The sequence below is a fragment of the Microtus oregoni genome, unplaced genomic scaffold (assembly GCF_018167655.1).
Source record: "Microtus oregoni isolate MIOR12 unplaced genomic scaffold, Mior012 000050F_ref0000143, whole genome shotgun sequence".
Lineage (NCBI taxonomy): Eukaryota > Metazoa > Chordata > Mammalia > Rodentia > Cricetidae > Microtus > Microtus oregoni.
Genome location: NW_024543256.1, coordinates 4972245 through 4994961, shown reverse-complemented (window position 1 = coordinate 4994961; position 22717 = coordinate 4972245). Strand labels below are relative to the sequence as shown.

The window sequence follows — 22717 nt, the reverse complement described above, 5'->3', positions numbered from 1 at the left end:
TTTACAAACTCTTCATCATATTTAATCTTCCTAATGATTACATTTTTGCAATGATCAGAAGTATGTACATTACATAAAATGGACTGGGGGATTATTTCTGTTATAATCTTCATTGCTTAGAATTCAAAACACAGAGCTTCACAATATCTGACATTACAATGATATACACTGAAATTCTATTGTCTATCAGCTGGTTAACAAAAACCCTCTATAAACACCTCAAGAGAGGAAAACAAGGAAAGGAAATACAGTTCAGAGGGCAGAGGTGCTTGCACAAAAGCATATTAACCTGAGTTTGATCCTTGAAACCTATATAATGGAAGGAGAAAACTGAATCTTTTAGGTTGTTCTCTGACTTCTCCACATGAGCAGACACATGTCAGTATACACACACACACACACACACACACACACACACACACTCATGCATGCATGCAAACACAGAGACACTTACCAAAATAAATAAACAATTGCTTACACAGGTACAAAAGGAGGAGAGGAAAAAAGAGAGGGGGGAGTGAGAAGTGAAAATACGGGGTACTGAAGATACCAACTCTCCAAATGGACATGTACATTTCCTGCATCGTGTTTTAGCTTTTACCTCAGTCCTTACTCTAAGCAGACATAAACTGGGCTACATACATTTATAGAAAATGCTGTATAGGTCCCACTAGAGAACATGCCATTTACTTTGTATTGTCAATGTAAACTTTAGTCATTATATATGTCCTAAGATTATCCCAACAATGTTATTTCTGTTTATAAAAGTGATATATGTTACTATCCAGAACTATCTTTAAGGAGTAGGAACTGATGGAGCAGAACATTTCCTGTTAGTAAATATTCATCCCATATTAAACATGACCTTTGTATATTACAGAATGTTATTCTGGTTGGATAAAAAAAAATGTCAGGGCAAATTTTTTATTTCAAACGGTGAAATACTACTTAGCTATGCTTTTATTCATTTCTGTCTACTTGAAAATACCTTATAGGGGCTGGTAAAAATTTATTATAATAGAACTAAATTCCAAAACTACAAAAAAACACATGAGGTAAAGGAGGGAGGAAAGAAAGAAGAAGGGTAGAGAGGGAGAAGGAAGAACACTTGATAATTTGATAATTATATTAAACATTGATAAAATTGTATGTAGGCTTTCATCAAATAAGAAAAAGTCCATCTTATGTATGAATGAAATTACAATATCATAAAGATTGTACTTATTCGAAGCCACTTATAAGCAAAAAATAAAGAAAAAAATATCAAGTTCCAGGAAGCCTAAACAAAGTAACAACATTATTTAATAAATGGCAATTACAAAATTCCAAGAAGTCTAAAGAAAGAAATGAGGTGACAGGAAAAGAGAATGAATCCCAGCATTAGACTTCTATCAGTTCCAATAAGCTTTTTGTGTTGTGGATCAAAATCAGGACCTTGCCCATGCTAGAAGAACATTCTAACCACCAAAATTTGATCACAAGTTCAAAAGGCATAGCTTTAAAAGGAAGCTAAAATTCTCCCAGTTTTCTATGGAACTGTGTGATATAAGTGAACGCTAAAGAAATGCAATGAAGAAATTTGTTTTGGTTGTTTGATTTTAACTATGTCTCCTTTCAGCTAGGTATTTTTATTTCATTTATCATTAAGTAGAATAAGGTTAGTATTTTTTTTTTTACCTAATGAATTAGGTGGATGAGAAGGAAATGGTAAATATCATATCTTATTATGAAATAAATCACTACAATACAACGTTTGATTCTAGTAGTACATAATTGAAAGAAAAAGATATGAAGTGTCAAAGAAACAAATGTGCTTACGGTTAAATAATTATCTATTATGGTTAAATTATCAATTTAAAAATCAAGATTACTATTTTGTCAGTCTTACCTTCTTTGAGAATTCCATTGCTTTTTGTTCACTTTCTTCAACTTTCGCCTTGTTTACACAAGCATCTATTCAGATGAAGCAAAGTTGATTAGAAACAAATGAGATGGAATATCCAGGTAATTATGGCTGAGAGTATATGATTCTGAAATTCTAACATGAATTGTCATTAAAAGGGAACTAGTCTATACTACAATGCACATATTAATACCATATTTTCTTTCTTAAGTATTAAAGCAAAAACCTCAGCATCCATAAATATCTTTGATAAAATTTTCCTTGCAATGATAATTGTTAATTATAATTCCAATTTTACCACTATAGAATTCTTTCTAAAATTATACACTATTATATAGAGAGTGGAGGGAAAGGACCCATATTCAGATAATGAAAACTCAAAATGCTGGGGGAGCAAGTAGCAGTAACATTCACCAATTCAGATTTTCCAGTAAACTCTTTTACTTGAATTCTTATCTGAACAAAAGGTATGTTGTAGAAAGGGAAGAAAATTCAAAATCATTAAAGTCTAGTTAATAAATATAATAGAAAATCCTCTTTAGTCCCATATTATATCTTTGTGTGTTACCCAATATTTCTCCATAGGAAAAAGAAACATGTCTGAATTGCACAATTTTAAAAATTATGTAAAACAGCTTTATTACAATAGGTAAATACTGGAAAGAACTCAACTGGACACCAAGAAATACAAATTGTGTTATATTCATATATGAATATTACTTCGCAATAGAAAGGAATATGAATTATAACATGGATAATCTCAAAATTATTATGATTAATGAAAGGAGACAGACAGAGAGAATATGTGCTACATGACACTACTTACATTAAGATTTTAGAAAAGGAAACTGGAGAGAATAATTAAGCTAAATAAAAGTCAGTATAAGACAGATTAGAGGGTGTGTCTATTTTTAGCGACCACCCAGTATATAAGTAGAGTAAGGTGGAAGAAGAAGAATATAGCAGAAATTTTCAGGAGTAATACAGTTTATGATTTTGAATACAATCATGGTTTTAAGTACACAAGTATTAATACATGTATAAATTTATTCATTTACATTTTTAAGAATAAATACACTTACTTTAAATAAATATATTTACTAGTTATATATACTGATTAGCTTGCATATAAAAATTTAAGTAATTTTTCCACTTAAATGTATAAAAATAGATTTTACAGATTTTTTAAAATTATTTTAGATATATGGGTATTTTGCCTGCATGTATGGGCAGGACAGAAATCCCAAAAAGCAGGCCTCATGTTAGGAATGGCCCAGAAAACATTATTGACAGAATACAGAATTGTCCTGCACGAATGATAGATCATAATATGGCATGTAGTAACACAGTCCCAATTTGAACATAAACATGGTCAAACCTTCACAATCCTCTATGAAAATTCAGCTCAGAGACATTGACAGAGATACACATGCACAGATAAAAGCTATTTTAAAATTTACTCATTGAAAAGCGAGTGGACTTGATGCAATTGATGTTTGTCATTTACATAAATTTCCAATTGCCTAAGTATGGATTACCTTTAGAAATGGAAACTAATATATGAGAAATGATGCTCAATCTCTGACTTCTTTGTGAATCTATCCTCTGTAATGGAGTGAAAATATTATATAGATGGTATTCAACACCTTTTTTCATTAAAAATAAGCAACTTCATGCTTCAACCTAGGCAATGGTAGTTTTGATTAGCTTATAATAGAAATCCCTACTAGAGAGTGAAAAAAATAGCATATTGCAAAATGGAAGCTGATTGTCACTGAACAGACTGTTAACAAAAGTAATTCTATCTGGCATTCTTTAAGTATATAAGGTAATTTCCTTATCATGACATTTCTTTTTTAAAATCTGAGAGCCAGTAGCAACATGTCTATAACACTGAGGCTCTACTACACACACAAATCTCACAATCTTTCTGTGGCGATGGACTGAATTAAAGTATACTAGAGTCATGCTTCTAAAAAGCAAGACATATCCCTATTTAAAAAACCATGGATTTGGGGCGTCATGACAACTGATTGTCAACAAACATGGCAGTGCTGAAATTTATCCAAAAGATATATACGAACTTAGAATTATTATAATAATTCAAAACTAATAATTATAACAGTTGAGTAGCCAGAGCAGCAATGATTTTACCAGATTTTAATAGAAGTTCACTGAGAGACCTACCCTTTAAAAGTGCTCAGTATACAGAAGGTGTGAACCATGAATGGCAGTTAAGAGTATAATCCATACCTATCAGGTGAGTCAAATCAATGTCTAATCTTTGCCTGTACTTGAAGTCCGGGTCCATGCCACTGCAGTGCAGCACTATTTGTGAAACACACTCTTCAATTATTTTATAATACTGTGGCCTGAAAAAAAAGGAGAGAAAATATTTGAGAATACCTTTCTACTTGCATGAATTAATGCTCTTACAAAGGGATTGAGAATGCTAAAATAACTCAGTTTTTTCTTGCACCACTAAGAGCATGGTTCCACTAATATTTACACTCCTTTAGAGAAAATATAGTCAAGGATTAAAGATGGTCTGAATACTAGTGGACCAAATGGAGTGTGATGTAATCGACTGAAAATATGTACTGACTTAACATTCTAGTTTGCAGAGATTCATGCTTGTGTTCCAAAATACTGATCAACTCTATTTAAGGTATTGTTTCTAAAGTTAATGAAAATGAATAACCCCTTATTCCTATATCTATGAGCACAGAAATGGCTCGAGACCGCCACAAGATCTCATTTTCAATAAAAGATGAGTTTCTTGGCATTAGGTGGAAATCAATGTCTTGAATTCAGTGCAGAGCATTTACTCAGGAGAGTCACACAAGTGTACAAAACTGGGCTGAGTCATTTCTATTATGGATAAATGCAAAGACCCTATGCATGCAACATCTTTCTAAAAACATCTATTTTATAAAACCATATGCATGGGTAGAGATGCAATTTGTGTGATGTGTCAAAGGTTTTAAAACACATCATTTTTCTGTAATCTCCCAGGGTAATTCTGGTCTTAAAAATGACCACTGACGGGAAAAATAAAAATAAGGGATATTTTGTATTAAAATTTGTGGAAGACAAATTGTCATGGGTTAATAAATTCAACAGAAGTACAGAAAAGTATTACTTCAGAAAAATTATGATATAAACACCACTAAATTTAGCTAGTCAACTTTTTAAAACCCCCAAACAAAAGAAAAACAGATTCTAATTACTCTTCTCTGTGTTTAATCATGTGGGTGTTCCAAGAATTAAGAATGAAAAGAAATATATATTGCATGGCTAGGAATTTTATAACTTATCATTAGATCTGGGGATGATTAGTATTAATCCTCAACCTCAATGTGCTAAACCACAATTAGATAACCAAGAAAAAACACAACTTTTGTATGTGAGGGCATGCTCACAAGTTAATATGTGGAATGAAAGCAACTGTCACATACCTCTACCTCACAGAACTACACTTTAGATGAAAGGATGGCATGGACTGTGGAAACAGCTCAGTGGACAAAACCACTGCTGTGCAAGAATGAGGACCTGAGTTCAAAAGCACAGAACCTACGTAAAAAAGCAGGCATGGTGACGCACATCTGTAACCCCAGAATTGCCGGGTGTGTTGAAGGACCACAGGAACTTAACAGCAGTCCTCCAGCTTCAATGAAAGAGACATCGTTAGCCGAGAGAGACAGAGCATGAAAAACAGTTTGACCTCTGGCTTCTGTCTGTTGTCACAGGCATAGAATTATGCAAACACTGTACAAATACACAGAGAGAAAACCTAATCATATACCACACGAGCACACAAGTTTTTTAAAGGATGCCACGTGGCAATTGTTTATCATTTGTTAAGATTTATTGAAAAATAGATACTTCTGCCAACTCATGATTCCAAGTAACTGAATAATCATGACCACTGTACTCCATAATATATATTATTATTTATAGTGGTTTCTAAAAAGCATACATTAGTAGTTTCAACATGTTTCTGTCTCCTCAGCACCAAGATGGCGATCCAATTACTGGAGTAGCCTAAAGAGAAAAATAGCTCTATCTGCTCATTTAGAACTGTCAATTTTTGTTGCTATTACAACGAACGTTTTTGGATCCTTTATTTTTCTAATATTCAAGTAAGTTTTGAGAATTTAAAGAATCTAGTATGCCATAATTGCATACATATAAAAGTTTAAAGGAAACTAAGAGGAACTTGACCTGTCATTAATATTAGACCATGGTCATAAACCTACTGATAATTTCAGTCACAGAGAAACCATGTTATATAGGTTTCCAGGTTCAGATACACCTTGTCATTTTTCTAAAACTTAACTCTATAGGTTATCATTATATTCACTTATCTTAAAAATAGTTTCATTAGACAAAACTAAAATACGTACAATAATATCCTCCTATCTTAAAAGATTGTACATTTACTAAACACTATAAAACAATAAAATGTTACTTGTCAAAATAGGAAGATTTAAAAAATCCTAGCACTTTCAATGTCTTCACTGGGTTATCAGTATCAAGCAGAAAAATTTACTACAGACTCAATAATATATAACAGGTTAATTTCTACTTATATTCTGGTTGCTTGTGTGTACTATATTTACAGGCAGCTATCTTTTCTGGCCCCAGTACAATGAATGAATTATTTTTTAAATGTTGCCTAAAGATGTAAAACCCTTATATTTTATGTACATATAATACATATATTTCCTCGGCCACACTACCTTGTTGCCTTTCTTTGAATTTTCAATTCAAATTATACAAGCAGTCAACTCAGGTATGAACCTTACCTTATATAATAGTCATTTCTGATAAGCAGAAAGTGCTGCAGAATGGATAATAAGTAATTTTCAGCGGCAGTGTCTTTCAGCATATTATAGAGAAGATGGTAGACTTCATTCATATCAGTAGAAAGTGAATAAAGGAAAACATCAAAGATTCTTGATGAATAGTGCATTTATGTCTAAAACAGGTTCATTTTAAAAATTAAACATTCACTGCTTGCTTCCCATTATTGTTACTAAGGATTCAACTTCATGATATACTATTTAAATATATATATATAGCAAAAAAATAATAATCCTGTAATTAGATAAACAAGTCTGAAGGAAATTTCAAAGCAGCTTGGGGGTCAACACTTTTAATAATCAGTCATCCATTATATTGTCAACTTCATATAATAATTAGGACAATTCAAATAGCAATGCCATTGGTGAAATATGTTTTATCTTAATTTGTGTGTAGTTCCGATACAGCCCCTACTATTCTATTTTTATTGTCAGATAAAAGATGTCAGGCAAGTATTCAGCTGTCAAAAGATCACAAAACTAGTTTTATTTTAAATATCTAAATAAAATAAGCCTAAAATTATTTTGTTCATATTTGATCTTTTGAAAATTCCATAGACACTATGATACTTTTTTCTTAGGATATAAAAACTAGTGGAGTAGATGCTCTTAGCAATCTAGAAAAACACTTCAAAAGTGGACTAACATTAAATGTACTGAGAATCTTGAAAGTCCACATAAAATTAAAGTAAAAGACAAGATGCCATCCAACATCTTGAAACAACATTAAATGGGCAGTAGAATTAAATAGACAATGCAATATTTTAAATCCTACATGAGAGTGTTGGGTTAAAGTATCATAAAGACCTTAGATGTCTAGAGAATGAATCAAATGATATCAAATAAACAAAGTTTCTTTATTGATAAAAATAAAAATATTTTATATTAGTGATGTTGCTGCAGACTGTTTTTCCAAATTTTGAAGTAGAAATTATTTCCTATGATAATAACCTTTCTATTCATTGTATCTAAATTTATCCAATACTTTTTGTGTAAGGAGATGAGAAGCATACAGAAAAAAAATAAGGCAAATAAAGTACTAAGAGAGTTTCAAGGAGGGAAATATCATTCTAGTTAGTTTATAATACTAGAAGAAATAAGGTAAGAAAATATAACAGGTAGAAGAGTAAAACTCAGAGGTTACTTTGATTTCTTAAGTGTTTTTCTACTTCATAGAACGCAAAAGTATGGATTTTAATGGGTGGGAAACAAGTGGCAGAACTATGACAATCATATCTTTTATTTCAAACAATTTATCATCAGATACTTGGCACAGGAAGATTATATGCATTGTATTTGATGTCAGTACTTTTATAGTACTTTTACAGTTAGAGGCAGATACTATCTTATCCAACAGTTTTGCTATCATTAAGAAACATAAATATCTGATAAGAAATAAGACATTCATTTCCAGAGAACTATATCATTAAGTGGAGTAGCGTTTAATGAATACATAATGTCTCTTAGCTAGTGTCACATAAGAACTCAAGAACTTTTCCTTATTCTTACTGATAAGATATACTACCTTAGACCCTTAGGCTATAGTTTACTCAAATCCACTGAGCACAGTGTATCCCTAAGCCAGTGAGTCACCTTGCAGATTTCAATAGTCTGAGTACATCATCAAGGCAAAGCAGCACTTCCTCAGCACGAATGTATATCAAAAATACCATCATGGTAGAGTACTAATACAAATAAACAGTTAAAACTTTGTTCACAGACAAGAACTCTATTAAAAATATTATTCTCAATTCCTGCTTTTAAACAGAGGTATAAAAGTAGTTTTTTGTTGGCAAAGGATATTCCATTTCAGCTCGAATGTCATTGAGACAGTGGGATAATTCATTTAGGTCATCTTCTTTGTTCCTTCAAACACTCTCAACTGAATATCAAGCTCATCATTCTCTTTTTCTTTAAGACCCTAATATAAGAAATAAAATTCAGAAACTGAGTGACAATTTAAAAATAGCACACTTGCTAATTAGGGACGGATCAGAATTATTCATTTGAACACAGATGCAATTTCAAATACTGACCCAGGGCTTTGACTTCCTAAAAGAAAGTAAATGTAGCTAAAATTTTGTTTTAAAATGAAAGAACATCAAACCAATATTTACATTGTCTTTCCAGGCCCTAAGATTTGACTATTTACATTAAAATATTAATAATCACTTCTGTAACAATAGCAAAGTCTATAACCAAAAAAAAAAAAAACCACGATTGCTGACAACCTAAATTCAATGCTGCCATTTGAAATAAACAAACTCATCAGAAATCACAAAAGAAATCATGCAGTTAGAACATTCACATGTGCCTCTGGCACCAAGAAAATGAAGCAAATATAGATGAACTGTGTTAATGTAAAGCAAAGTCAAGGATATATTCAAGCACAACAGTCCCAAGTATGGCCTGGAAAATTGTATAAACAAGTTTATTATGAATGATATTTTGTGATTTTAAAGCTAAAAGGTATTAAAATATTTTTAAATCAAGTTAAAGCTAGCCACCATGCCAATCCTTCATTTTTTTCTTAGCCTAATCACAAAATACCAACTTGGGCATCAAAAATTTGTTTTTGTAATACATCATAAACACATGCATTACAAAGCTCTAACAAATTTGCAAATAATAATAATAACAATAATAATATAAAAGTTTGGAAGCATGCCACACTAGAGATTGTTGGGCTTAATATATATCACCTGGAATATCTTTTAATATTTGTCCATTAAGTTGCATCTTTGAAAACTCAAATCGGTAATCACAACTGTGGATGCTCAAGGGTGATACACAAACTGGGATTATGATGTAGGATGTTCTGAGCTGAGCTTGAACTCTAAAAGGAAATGCAAGCAAGGTGTACTTCAAATTAGGTAAAGAAAGAAAATAGGATGCATTTCTTTATTTTGGTTTTCATTTTTATTCATGTAGAACAACGATAAATAGGACGTAATGGTGATTACTCAAGCAAAACGAAACAAAGCACTTTTTGATGTTCATTCTTCAAATCTCCATACTTAAGAACTTGCCAAAATCACAACACATTTAAAAATATAAAAATAAAATTCTCTAACATGTTTAAAATATATTTTAAATGTTTCTATATAATCTCATATAAAGTATATAACAAAAAATTATTTCCACTTACTTTATTCGAAACTAAGAACTCACTTTGGATCTAACTATCCACTGACAAGGGGGTGAGATATTCATTGGAATATAGAATTGTGTAATGCTTATTGGTCACGTTGCTATATGAGCATAGAAGGCAGTTACAAAAGAACAAGTCCAGAACATCAAAAAATGCATTTCAGAGAAAGAAATTCTTCTTATTCTCCTAATTAGAAACAAAATGAATTCAACACTACCATTTACTTACTACCAGATTTTCTTTAAAAAGTAGAAGAGTCTGCTCAACTGAATATTTTCAAGGAAAATAGTAATTGGTTAAGTTGTAATTTACTCAACAAAATATGTCAATGTAAATATAAAACATCCTAAGTGTTCTTTATTCATAATTTCTGACCCTGTTAATATGTTTATATGCAGACATATACATTATATTGATATGTTTTCCACTCAAATATAAAACTCCAAAAGACATATCCATAAATTCTTCATAAAATAAACATTTGATGATTTAAACAAACTTTACGCAGTAAAAATAAATATGACAGACATAACACAATTATGTCACACTTAAGCATATAGTCAAAGGAATGTCAATCTTACTATGGACTTCTAAAATATATAAATTATGTCTGGTTCATGAAAACATTATTTTTACTATGCTGTTCCCTCATATAGCAAATTTACTGATGTACCTAAACAAAAGCCAGGTGCAGAAATTTAAAAATAAATCAATATAAATTATTTCAAGAGCAAATATATCTTAAAAGTCAATAAATTAATTCATTTATATAAAAATACTAAAGAAAATTTATTGAAAGCAAATAATATACTTTCCATTAAACACTAAAACTCTAACCACAGTGGTAAAGCAAATATGAAAATAAGTGTTCACATAATATGTTAAAATTGATTTGTCATGAAGACATAATATGTTAAAACTGATTTGTCATGAAGATTCTGCTAATTACTTCTAAAACTGTCACTGTTCAAAAATATTGTGTTTATTTTAAGATGTATCAAAATAAACTACTTTCCATTTCCCCTACCATTTCATTATATTAGAGAGGTATAATTTTTGGTGTACATACCAATCACTGATTGGCATAACCTAAACAATATCCTTAACCATGCTTAATTCACTTCATTTATTAAACTCTATTGTAGAGAAATAGAGATCCTGCTATTTGAATTATGCAAAAAATAAGGATAAATAAAAAAGAGGCATTTGGAAGGCTTATGCTTAATTTTTAATATATTCAAGATTCAATGGCTACACAAAGATGTTGATTATTACTATATATTCTAATGCTTTACATGAAAATATTCAGGCGATTTGGGCGTTAATTAGCACCAATTGATATAAAAGGTACACCTAGTACATACTAATGTATGACCATTTTATCCTTACTAAAGCGTGATAGCTAAATGAAAACAAAAATAAAGGTAAAGAAAGGTATGGAAGCAAAGAAATTAGCTCGTGTCCAAAAGGCCCATCAGTTTAGATTCTATTTTTCAGCAAAAATGCCAGAGAAGCCTGTTCTCAAAATACACATTACTAACCCACCGTCAATATGATTTTGACAATCTTCTTTCTTTGAGGGAATATATACACTCTCAGCTCATAGGTAGAGTCAATGTTTAGGCATATATAATTTCAACTTCTAAGAGATCTATCTGAGAATCCTTATACGATTTAGCCCAACACTTTAGTAAGAGAAATATGATGCTTTCCATTTTTCACATGCTGGGGAATAACTGGGATCTGAAGCAGAACCTAACAGAGATGTGATAGTTAAAGGAGAATATCATTCCCCATCCAAGAGGCTGTTAACACTAGAGAGCTGCTGGGAGAAGGAAAATCAGTTTTTTACCAATGAAATAATATAGAATATATCCACCCCAGACCATGGCAGGTCCCATGCTCAGGAATGGTCAGCCAAAACAAACCATGTTTCTGGAAGTTTTGATGTTGTTTTAAAGAGAGAGAAAGAACATGAAGTGGATTATGTAGAGAAATGTAGAAAAATATTGGAGGAGTTGAGGAAAGAGAAAGAATACATTAAAATGTACTGAATGAAACTCTCAAAGCATGAATAAAAACATTATTTAAAAAGAAAGACATTTTCAGAAATTATGCATAATAAACAAAATATAAGGTAAATACTTTGTTCTAGAATATATAGAGGATTCTCAGTTATCACAGATGACACAGACTATGAAATTATTCCAAATATAGTTCAACATTTCTCTAATTAGAACAAACATTCACATTCAATTCAAAAAACGAAATTGTTTCTCTTTATAAAAGTTCCAAAGCAGCGTAATGAGGATACCATTTTTAAGCAAAATATCCCAAATGAATTAATTAAGACTCAATATGCATACTTACACTGACTATAAATGAAATCAATCTAAAGTATCAAAGAGGAAAGCAGAAAATATTTAAAATAAGTCAATTTGCAAATATATATAAATATATCTAACTTACACAGATATATCACAACATTTACTGAATTATGAATCATCATTTATATAACAAGAGTAATACTATCATTATATATAAAGATTCCAAAGTGTCTTTTTTAATTGAGTCAAGAAAAAAAGGACAAATTTGTGCTGTCTTTCAAAAATTGTACATTTGCTTGAAGGGTACAATAAGTTGAAAGTTTAGCAATATAATAAATAGGTATTTTCAACTTACTGGGAGCATTGCTTTTAGTCCAGAACGCAGGAACTCATTTCTCAAATGAATTCGAAAATCAAGATCATATGGAGAAGTGGCAAGTGCATTTATGAACTGCATGCAGGCCACCTACAAAGAAAAAGAAAACTTCACTTATACATTTAGGTATAGAAAAGAAATATGCAAATATGGAGTGTAATATTAATGTATTTTCTTGAATTAGTGTACTTAAGTAACAATTAGAGTTGCCTGAACAATCCAAAGTACATACCCAATTGAAAATTAATAGGCAGAAAAGTTGTCATCTGCTAGGATTCCTTTAACCAGAAGTAATTCTAGCTTAATGATATATATTAATAATACTTTATTAGTAAAGACTTCTAAACAGGATGATCAGTCTTGGAACAATATCTTTATAGAAATATAAGTAGTTTGTTAAGGCCATAAAAATAGTAAAAGTTATATTTACTGACTACATCAGTATCAATATGATAGTATATATTATTACTATAAACATATTATTGCTATTAAGAACTTTGTATATAACATATAAAAACATGGCTGAATATTTTAAAAAGAAGTTGAACACAGAGTCTACCATATAAAATAATTAGGAGATGATTTAAAGTCAGTAGTCAAACAAGGAAAGATAACAAAAGGGCCATTTATTGCTCATCAAATTCTATAAGGTATCTCATTAGTAACACAACAACTGCAAACTAAAACTGCTAGGGTGTTGAAATAGGAGCAGCGGGACTATGCCCTGCCACCCAGCCGCCCGCACAGCTAGCTTTACCCGAAATAATTACACGGAAACTATATTCTTTTAAACACCACTTGGCCCATTATATCTAGCCTTTTCTCGGCTAACTCTCGCACCTGGACTAGCCCATTTCTTATAATCTGTGTAGTCCACGAGCTGGCTTACCAGGAATGATCTTAACCTGCATCTGTCTGGAGTGGGAGAATCATGGCGACTCCCTGACTCAGCTTCTTTCTCCCAGCATTCTGTTCTGTTTACTCCTCCCACCTATGTTTTAATTTATGAGGGCCAAGCAGTTTCTTTATTGCTTAACCAATGAAATCAACAGATTGATATATGACACTCCCACATCACTAGGGAAATACTTTTAAAGACATATTCACTGGTAATGTAAGAAAAAAAAGTAATTTGTTGCATCTATGCTACCATTTTGTCTTTCTGATTATAACTTAGGAATTAAAAAGTAAAATTATCAAAAATATCTTAAATTAAAATTTAAATAATTATTTCAAGAAGCACAGCACATTATTATGAAATGCCATTGTGAGGATCCACTATACAAAATACAAATTTTGAATGCAAGAGACTAAACCCTTATCATCTCTACTATTTAATTTTTATGAATTACTGGACAATGTATAAGGTCCTTTACATAATTTGTTATCTAAAGTCACTCTCATAGAAAACCTGAGATGAATGTTCTAATAAATTTATTTCACACATGGAAAAAGTGAAGCCAACAGCAAATCAATAACTTATACACAGTAAAACGCAAAACACAATTATATTTCTACATTATAATATTTTACTACAAAGAAAACAATTCCAGAACGCTTCAGAAACTCCACAAATAGATTCATGCAAGAAAAGATTTTAAAGCAGTATAAGACGATAAAATTTATCTGTTGCATCATGTTGAGTTAACCAGGAACAACTTCATTATAGCTATACATTAATTATAAAAGCATTAAATGAATTTAACAACATGTCTAGAACAAAAAGGAGTTATCAAATATATAAATGAAAAGCAAATAAAAATAGCGAAAGTAGAAAATGATGCTTGGTTTGAAGTATATCCCATTCCATATACATCCTACGAAGTAACAAATAGAGAGCATCCCATCATCCAAATTAATTGTTTCTCCTTCCCTTTTGCTGGCTGCCAAGATGCTCTAGTTTCAGTGTCAATGTACATACACAGACAAGTATATTTGTATATGTTCAAATACTACACTACAGAACTCTACTATTCAAAACAGGTTCTTTTAATAATAGATTAATAGGAAGTAAATCAAGAACTCGACGTCACTAGCTATAGTCCAATGGCTTGAAAAATACATATAATTTTTAGGTCCCACGTTGGACAATATGGATAAAGAATACTGCAGGAAATTTAATTGAACAACACTGTATGGGAAATATTAATGAACATAGGTTCTGGCCCTTTAGAGCTGATCTTGAAATAATTACAAACCTCATTCCCAAACAATGAAAGTTTAAAAACTTTGATGTTCATCTTCCAAGAACATAACTCTTTAAAATGTAACAGAACAATAAGTTATGTTACAAAACAAAATATTTCTGCTTTTAAAATAATCCATCTTCAGAGAAAGGAAGTAAACAAGCTACAATACTGAGGCCCAATTTTTCCAACTATGGGTAAAAAAAACAAGCTCATAAAAATGAGTTGATCTCCTTGAGGTCACATGGTTAATAAGCCAAAAAGAGTGGACTAGAATCTCATACTGTAGTACTGTAGTCTTTCGACACATTACAATGTGACAGCCTAGCATTGTTAAATACAATTGATCTTTATCTCAAGCCAGAAAGAATATAAATGTACTTGAATTAAATATCACAAATTCAGATATCCAGATTCTTCATTTTTTAAAAAATTTGTAAAATTGCTTTTACTTTTAAATAATTCCCCATGTTTATTCACTCTTTTTAATAGAGAGTCAATGAGAAACAAAGTGTTAACAAAACCAGAAAGTCAGTAAATTTTGTTCATTGAATAGAAATGTTCAGGTTAGGGCCATAACTCATACGCTAAGCCAGTAAATATAAGTAGTGCCTGTTTTAATAGTTTTTGACATATGAAAATTTTATATTACCTACATCTTATGCATGTGCATTTAATAAATATCACATATACTATATATTTATACTTGCTTTTGCATAATGCATATAAAATAAATCAATAAAATGAAATACATATGAGCATCTTCAAAAAATAACTGTGAAAATAAGAGAAACTTTTATTTATTTTATCTAACAGGTTTCACAAACTGCAAACATTTGTCTGCCTGTTTGATCACAATTCATAGAGTTATGGAGTACAGTAATTGCCAACTCTAGGGCATTCTCAGACAGATTATCCATACTGCCATTAGCTGTGACAAATTGTGCTTTTAAAATTTTATTGACATTGTCACACATTTGACTTTATTAAGTGCTCTGTTGACATTAACAAGGTCTTTCTTTATTTTAGCCACAGCAGGAGTTAGGGAAAAAGATGGTTTAAGACTAAGTACTTACCAAAAACTATACAAACATACAGTGCAAGTTAATTAAGTCAAGAAATGGAGAAAGATTTCTAGGAAAAAGAAGTGATTTAAGTACAAAGGTACAACAGGTAGAGGGAAGAAAATGCACAAAATGTTCATAAAGCACAGTGTAGTGTGACTACATCAGAAAGTATACGCAGAAGCCTAGTGAAATATACAGTTAAAGAGAAAGCAGTAAGCAGAGTACAAAGTGCTTTGTTTATTCATTTGGGAAGGAGGGACACAAAGACTAGATTTTAAACCTAGAGGATATAAAAAAGCCTTTGAAGGAAATTAAGCAGTGATGTGACAAAACGGCATGTCACAACAGTCACTTTGTGAAAGAGGATTTAAAGGGTTAACATAAAGGGTAGAAGATTTTTTTTTTTTAAAAGTCAGAACAAAGTCAAAAATAAAGAGGAGAATTCCCTGAAATTAAAACAACAACAACAACAACAAAAACTGGCAGCAGCGTAAGGACAGAGAGACACTATGCCTAGAAAGATGTAAACAGTTAACATAGTAGATTCCAGCATGAACTACTAACTATAGTAATACAAGAAATATATAGTAAAGGTAGATCTAAAATTAACTATTAGATTTTTGGTGTATATTAGTTGTTACATAATGATCAGGAAAAACTACAAGAAAATGGTAGGTCATGGTGGGAGAAGGAATTAACAGCAAAATGAACATAGTTAAAGGCAATACAGAACTTGAACTTATTATGTTTGAAAGGGACAAAGGAATGGGATGCAAAGAGCCTAGACAAACATATCTTTCTGAAGTCAGAAGGAGGGATAAGACAATGGAAAAACCATCAAAATGAGAAAAACAAACCAAAGGTTCCAAGATAAAACTTTCTCTCATTTACACTTTGATTTTAATTTCCATAGGTGTATATGGAGATTCTGAGTTCTTGTTTTGAAAGGGGGGGGGGGGGGATGCTGTAAGACAATGGTCATATGCCCTAAAAAGATTAGTCACTTGTATTAGTTTAACAAAATGCTGATTGGCCAGTAGCCAGGCAAGAAGTATATGTAGGGCACCCAGAACAGGAGAATGCTGGGAAGAGGAAAGACTCACTCTGCAGTCATCACCCAGATGCAGAAGAAGCAAGATAAGAATTCCTCACTGCTAAAAGTTAACAAGCTGCAGGGGTTATACATAGGAAGCAATCTCCTGTGCCCATCTGATCTTGGGGGTGGGGTTGGGATAGGGGTGAGGGGAGATGGGGAGAGAGAAGGGAGAAGGGGAGGATAGGGGGAACTTGGGGAAAAAGAATGATTGGGAAAAAGGAAGGTTGGATAGGGGAGCACAGAAGCACAATTTTTAGTTAAGGGAGTCACCTTAGGGTTGGCAAGAGACTTGAAACTAGAGTGGCTCCCAGGAGCCCAAGGCGATGTTCCCAGTTAGTTCCCTGGGCAGCTGAGGATAGGGAACCTGAAATGACCCTTTCCTATAACAATACTGACGAATATCTTGCATATCATCATAGAACCTTCATCTGGCGATGGATGGAGATAGAGACAGAGACCCACACTGGAGCACTGGACTGAGCTTCCAAGGTCCCAATGAGGAGCAGAAGGAGGGAGAACATGAGCAAGGAAGTCAGGACCGCGAGGGGTGCACCCACCCACTGTGACAGTGGAGCTGATCTATTGGGAGCTCACCAAGGCCAGCTGGACTGTGACTGAAAAAGCATGGGATAAAACCGGAATCTCGGAACATGGCGAACAATGAGGGCTGATGAGAAGCCAAGGACAATGGCACCGGGTTTTGATCCTACTTCATATTCTGGCTTTGTGGGAGCCTAGCCAGTTTGGATGTTCACCTTCCTAGATATGGACGGAGGGGGGAGGACCTTGGACTTTCCACAGGGCAGGGAACCCTGACTGCTCTTTGGACTGGAGAGGGAGGGGGAGAGGAGTGGGGGGAGGGGGAGAAGGCTGGGAGGAGGGGGAGGGAAATGGGAGGCTGGGAGGAGACGGAAACTGTTTTTTTTCCTTTTTGTCAATAAAATAAAAAAAAGGTAACAAGCTATGTGGCTAATTCAAACAAGAATAATTAGTTAATGTAAGATGTAAGAATTAATAAGCCTGAGCTAATAGGCCAATAAGTTTGTAATTAATGTAGGTCTCTGTGTATTTCTTTGGGACTGAATTGCTGCAGGGCCAGGCAAGACAGAAGCCTCTGCCAATATGTTCCGTATACATGCTTACATTTACATATATATATATATATATATATATATGGCTTGGGACTTAGTTTATTGACAGTTATCTGAGCTTTAGTAATTTATTAAACTTCTATTTAGCTTTTTCTCACTGCCAGACAGTGTGTGGTTACATTTGGGAATCTGAATGTATGGGCTGAGCAAAATAATGTCTTCCAACCTTCCAACTTGTGTCCTTAGACTGCCATGAACAGAAATCAGAAATTTATTCTCAATAAGAAAATGCAAGAAAAAAGAAAAACAGAAAGTTAGGTTCTTATTAAAGGCCAACAGATGCTTCTTTATAGAAAATTAGTTTGATAGACTTGATAATTTCAATGATGGCTCAATGTTTGACTTGTTACTTTCATTTCATTTCTGATCCTAATTTATATACCAGGAGGATAACTATACCAAGTACGTGTGGTATGCCTGACTGAAGCTATCATATTTTATTAAAAAAAATATTTGGTGAAAGGCTTTTTTGTATCATTTTTAATTACAAAAGAAGACTTTCTTCATTATTCTGAAACAACAGAAAACAGATTAATATGTAACAAATCATGTTACCATACTTCTCACAACTCCTGAAATCCAACAAAAACATGACAGCTTTCTGACTAGTTGTAGTCTTGGAAAATGGGCTATCTTAATATATGCTCACTGGATATTAATCATGTTACTTTCTCTACCCTTAAAAGACTATTAATGGTCAGTTTACTTTGAATTTTCCTATCTTACTACATAGAAATAAAGTTCAAGGGTATGCCTGTATTATCTTCTGTCTTCTTTTTAAAAATAACTGGTAGACTAAGGGGCCATTATTTTTACACACTACAAACCCTTCTTGCCTCAATTCTAATTTAATAGTGCTTCTCTATTAGAAAACATAATATCATTGAAATTCTAATCTTTCAAGCCCAACTTCAAATAACACCTCATCAGATACTACTCCTATAATTCTCAAATTTGTAGTGTAAGTTATATTTTTGGTTATGAGCCTAACCTTTAATGGCAGAGCCATCTCTCCAGCCGACTGCAGTGTAATTTAAATGAGATAACATATGTAAATATTTTGTAACATTACGTAGCATAGCACTCAAATGATATTTTTAATTTGTTACTTGTGGGAGTCCTATAACAAACCTATTTAGGTACTCAAAGACATGAATTTGAATAGGGAGAGAAATGTGACTTTCACATGTATCAGGAGATTTGCTAGAATACAGTTATATATTAAGCTAGGGAAGCAACTGAAAATATGCATTGACAAAATATTTATTTATATTTATGAGCACACACATGTTGGTGAATATACACATCAATATATAAGTAGATGAATGCAAAATGATAACTGGTAAAGATGAGTGATAAAAATAGGGGAAATGTTCCTGGGAAATCAGAAGAGAAAATATGCATTAGAAACATAGAATAAAGAAGGGTATTCAGAGATCACACAGAAAAAATGGTGAACAGAGAAGCAAGAGAAGTAAAATTTTCAAGGAGTACATGTTGATGAATGGTGACAAGCATCACAATTGGGGAAAAAACTGGATTTTGAAATTTAGAGTATCATTTAAGATTTTTTAAGGATTGTATAAAAGCTCAGTTGTGAAAAGTATTTTAGAAAATAACTGGAGATTATTTTTTTAGAGACATGTGGTACAAAATAAAAAGGCAGATGAAAGTCTACTAATTTTAAAAATGCAGGTCATACAGTGTGGGAGATCAAATAGTACAACGAAACAGATAAGGTAAGGCAAGGAAGAGAGTACATATGTTGATGTGATTTATCTCCAATCTTTTCCTCAAACTACTGAAAAGCAATGAAAAGCATATCATAGCTGAGCTAGAAAACATCTGTTAGAAAATGTTGGTTTAAAATATAATTAGTTCAGTATTTTAACAGAATTACTTCATGACATTCTAATAAGAGGTCTCAGGACATTACCAAAAATAGAAAAGTAATTCTGTTAAACTAGAACACAAATTACGTTTTTTAAACAACAGATTTTAACTTTTGTTTTTAATTTCAGAATTCTGAACATATTATATAAATTTTACAGGATAATTTTCCATTCACATTAAATATGCCAAATAACCCACTTCACGATTCTTGGGAGACTACTAGGCTCTGTATATAACAAATTACTAAATTTTGCAGCTCATTAAAATAGGAAATTTCAAATTGTAGTTTGCATATGTTTGCATCCATAATCAGTATTCAACAATTTCTTGAATATTTAGCAAGATGTCTATGATTTTTCCATATGGTACTTGTTAAGCACTTGCTACTTAATCATTCTATTCTGTGCAGCACCATTGAGGCTAGAGAATGACAGTAGTGTTTCATTGTCTGAGGTAATAGACAGTGGGAGAAATCATTGTAGAGTAATTTTACTCAAAAATGACAATGGTATTTATTTATGGAGGTGTTACTATAATGGACATACAATTCTAGATGCATATATCAAAAAATTGAAGTTTAAACCATTACTCTAAACTTTAACAGCTGTGCGATTCTTAGAAAACTGATCATTTAGCCTCCCTTCAACTCAGTCTCCTGATCACTAAACTGAAGATAAATTATAACACAGAACTGTGGCTAAAATTTCATTTAAATATTTTTAACTGCCGGGCGGTGGTGGCGCACGCCTTTAATCCCAGCACTCGGGAGGCAGAGGCAGGCGGATCTCTGTGAGTTCGAGACCAGCCTGGTCTACAAGAGCTAGTTCCAGGACAGGCTCCAAAGCCACAGAGAAACCCTGTCTCGAAAAAAAAAAATTTAACTATGCAAATGTTAAAATTTGTCCCATATATGTCAAATTGTTCCCAATTCAATGAAAGCTTTAACTCTAAATAAAATACTTGAGTCCTGCTAAACTTTGGAAGTAAATTACAGGCTTATATGTATGTCTGCCAGTGAAAGGAATCTAGTCAGGCAAGCACAGGCAACACAGCAACGAAGATACAACACTGGAGAAGACATCTGAAAACACACATTTCAGGCTTTCCCTAGAAAATACCAAATTTTATTGAAGCTAAAACTAATAATATGAAAAACTGTCATAGATAGAAAAACACTAAAGGGAAATTCTCAGTTTTAAAAACACCAATATATAAGATAAAAGTTCATCAATATCCTCATCATAGTTGAAGGAGAATACCTTTAAAACATCTTTACATATCTGAAGAAACATTATATGCAGTTTCATAATATTATAGATTCTCTTTAGATGAGCCAGTTCATCTGTTGTACAATTTCCAACTGTGACAGAAAATGTTAATACTTCAAAACACAATAAAAAAGAAAAATCATTAGTTTCCCATCAAATACAAAATTTACATGTATATACTCACTATAAAATAACTTGAAAATTAAATATAGAGGCAAACTCTCTTTGAGTGATGACATAATACTTTAAAAGATATTTCATGGATTATCAAATGGTATATACACTATCTAAAATAAAAAGCACATTGATATAAAATTCTGGCTCTTGCACACCATGTCCATTTATACAAGCGATGTAATTTCATTCTGCCTATCCTCGGGATAGAGAAATATATAACAATTAGGAGGTTCATCTCTTACAAGAATTAAATCAAATTATGTAGGCAAAATAAAATGTGCCATCATCAGAATGTCTCTTGTCTCTAAATATGGAGAATAAAGATGACTTCTCATCCCTTGAGACTAAAGTAGCCTTTAATAAAGTAAGACATATCCTGAAATCACTAAAAACAATGGATTTTGTCATTTTTAAAATTAAACACATTTAGTCTGGGTCTACAGAATTTTCCCAGGATCCCTGACAAAAGAGATACTATTCAATCCCCTCTGCATTGAGGAGTCAGATTTCTAATTGATGTTTGAAAGGCACAAAGAGAAAAACATCAAATTTTTTAAAATCTGCATCTTGGTCGTCTGTAACCATCTGCCTAGGACCTTGAAACTCTCCTGACTCAGATATCTGACTGTTAAAGACTATCATGCTATGACGCCATAGTTGACTATTCTCTTACATTTCTACAAAAGCTTACAAACTTTATTAAATTGGCCAGATAGTACTGACAGAAATGGTTTCCCTTTGACCCAGATTGCTGCTAAAACTTTAATTTCCCAATAGTTATTATAATACATGTCATACTAGTGATAATGAAGAAGCAATTTTCTTAATTTTAAATGAATTTAAATAAACAAAACTGTAAAACACAAACAACTATACATTTACATTTCATTCTATAAATTCCAGCTTAAAATATGTAGGTATAAAACAAGTATTCAAAATACAACTCAAGTGATTCATGACAAAAGGACCCCACCTGGAGTTGTAGGGCTTCGTGGTTTTCTAATCCTTCAACAATTGATGAAAATCGTTCTCTGTTATTTCTTTCAGCTGCAGCAGTGATAGCCCCTAAAAGTTTGTCTAGACTACAGACAAAAACAAAGAAAACAGAAATGAAAAAAATGTATGTTCATTCTCTATTTGATTCTTACTTCTTGATGTTTACATAGACCATTTAATTTTTCACATCACTTACTTTTAATAGACAAAACTTTCAAGCATTGTAGTATGACACATAATGTTTTTAAATATCTCTGTTAT

General features: G+C 32.1%; 1 protein-coding gene across 1 annotated transcript in view; it reads right to left on the bottom strand.

Annotated features, from left to right (window-relative positions):
* The window catches only part of LOC121437087 (protein diaphanous homolog 2-like), a 441828-nt gene that overhangs the window by 415368 nt on the left and 3743 nt on the right, over nucleotides 1-22717 (bottom strand). The window contains 7 exon segments of the mRNA XM_041636931.1: nucleotides 1889-1953; nucleotides 4157-4275; nucleotides 6712-6828; nucleotides 8572-8635; nucleotides 8638-8689; nucleotides 12602-12712; nucleotides 22434-22542. Of these exon segments, the coding sequence (XP_041492865.1) occupies nucleotides 1889-1953; nucleotides 4157-4275; nucleotides 6712-6828; nucleotides 8572-8635; nucleotides 8638-8689; nucleotides 12602-12712; nucleotides 22434-22542 (637 nt within the window).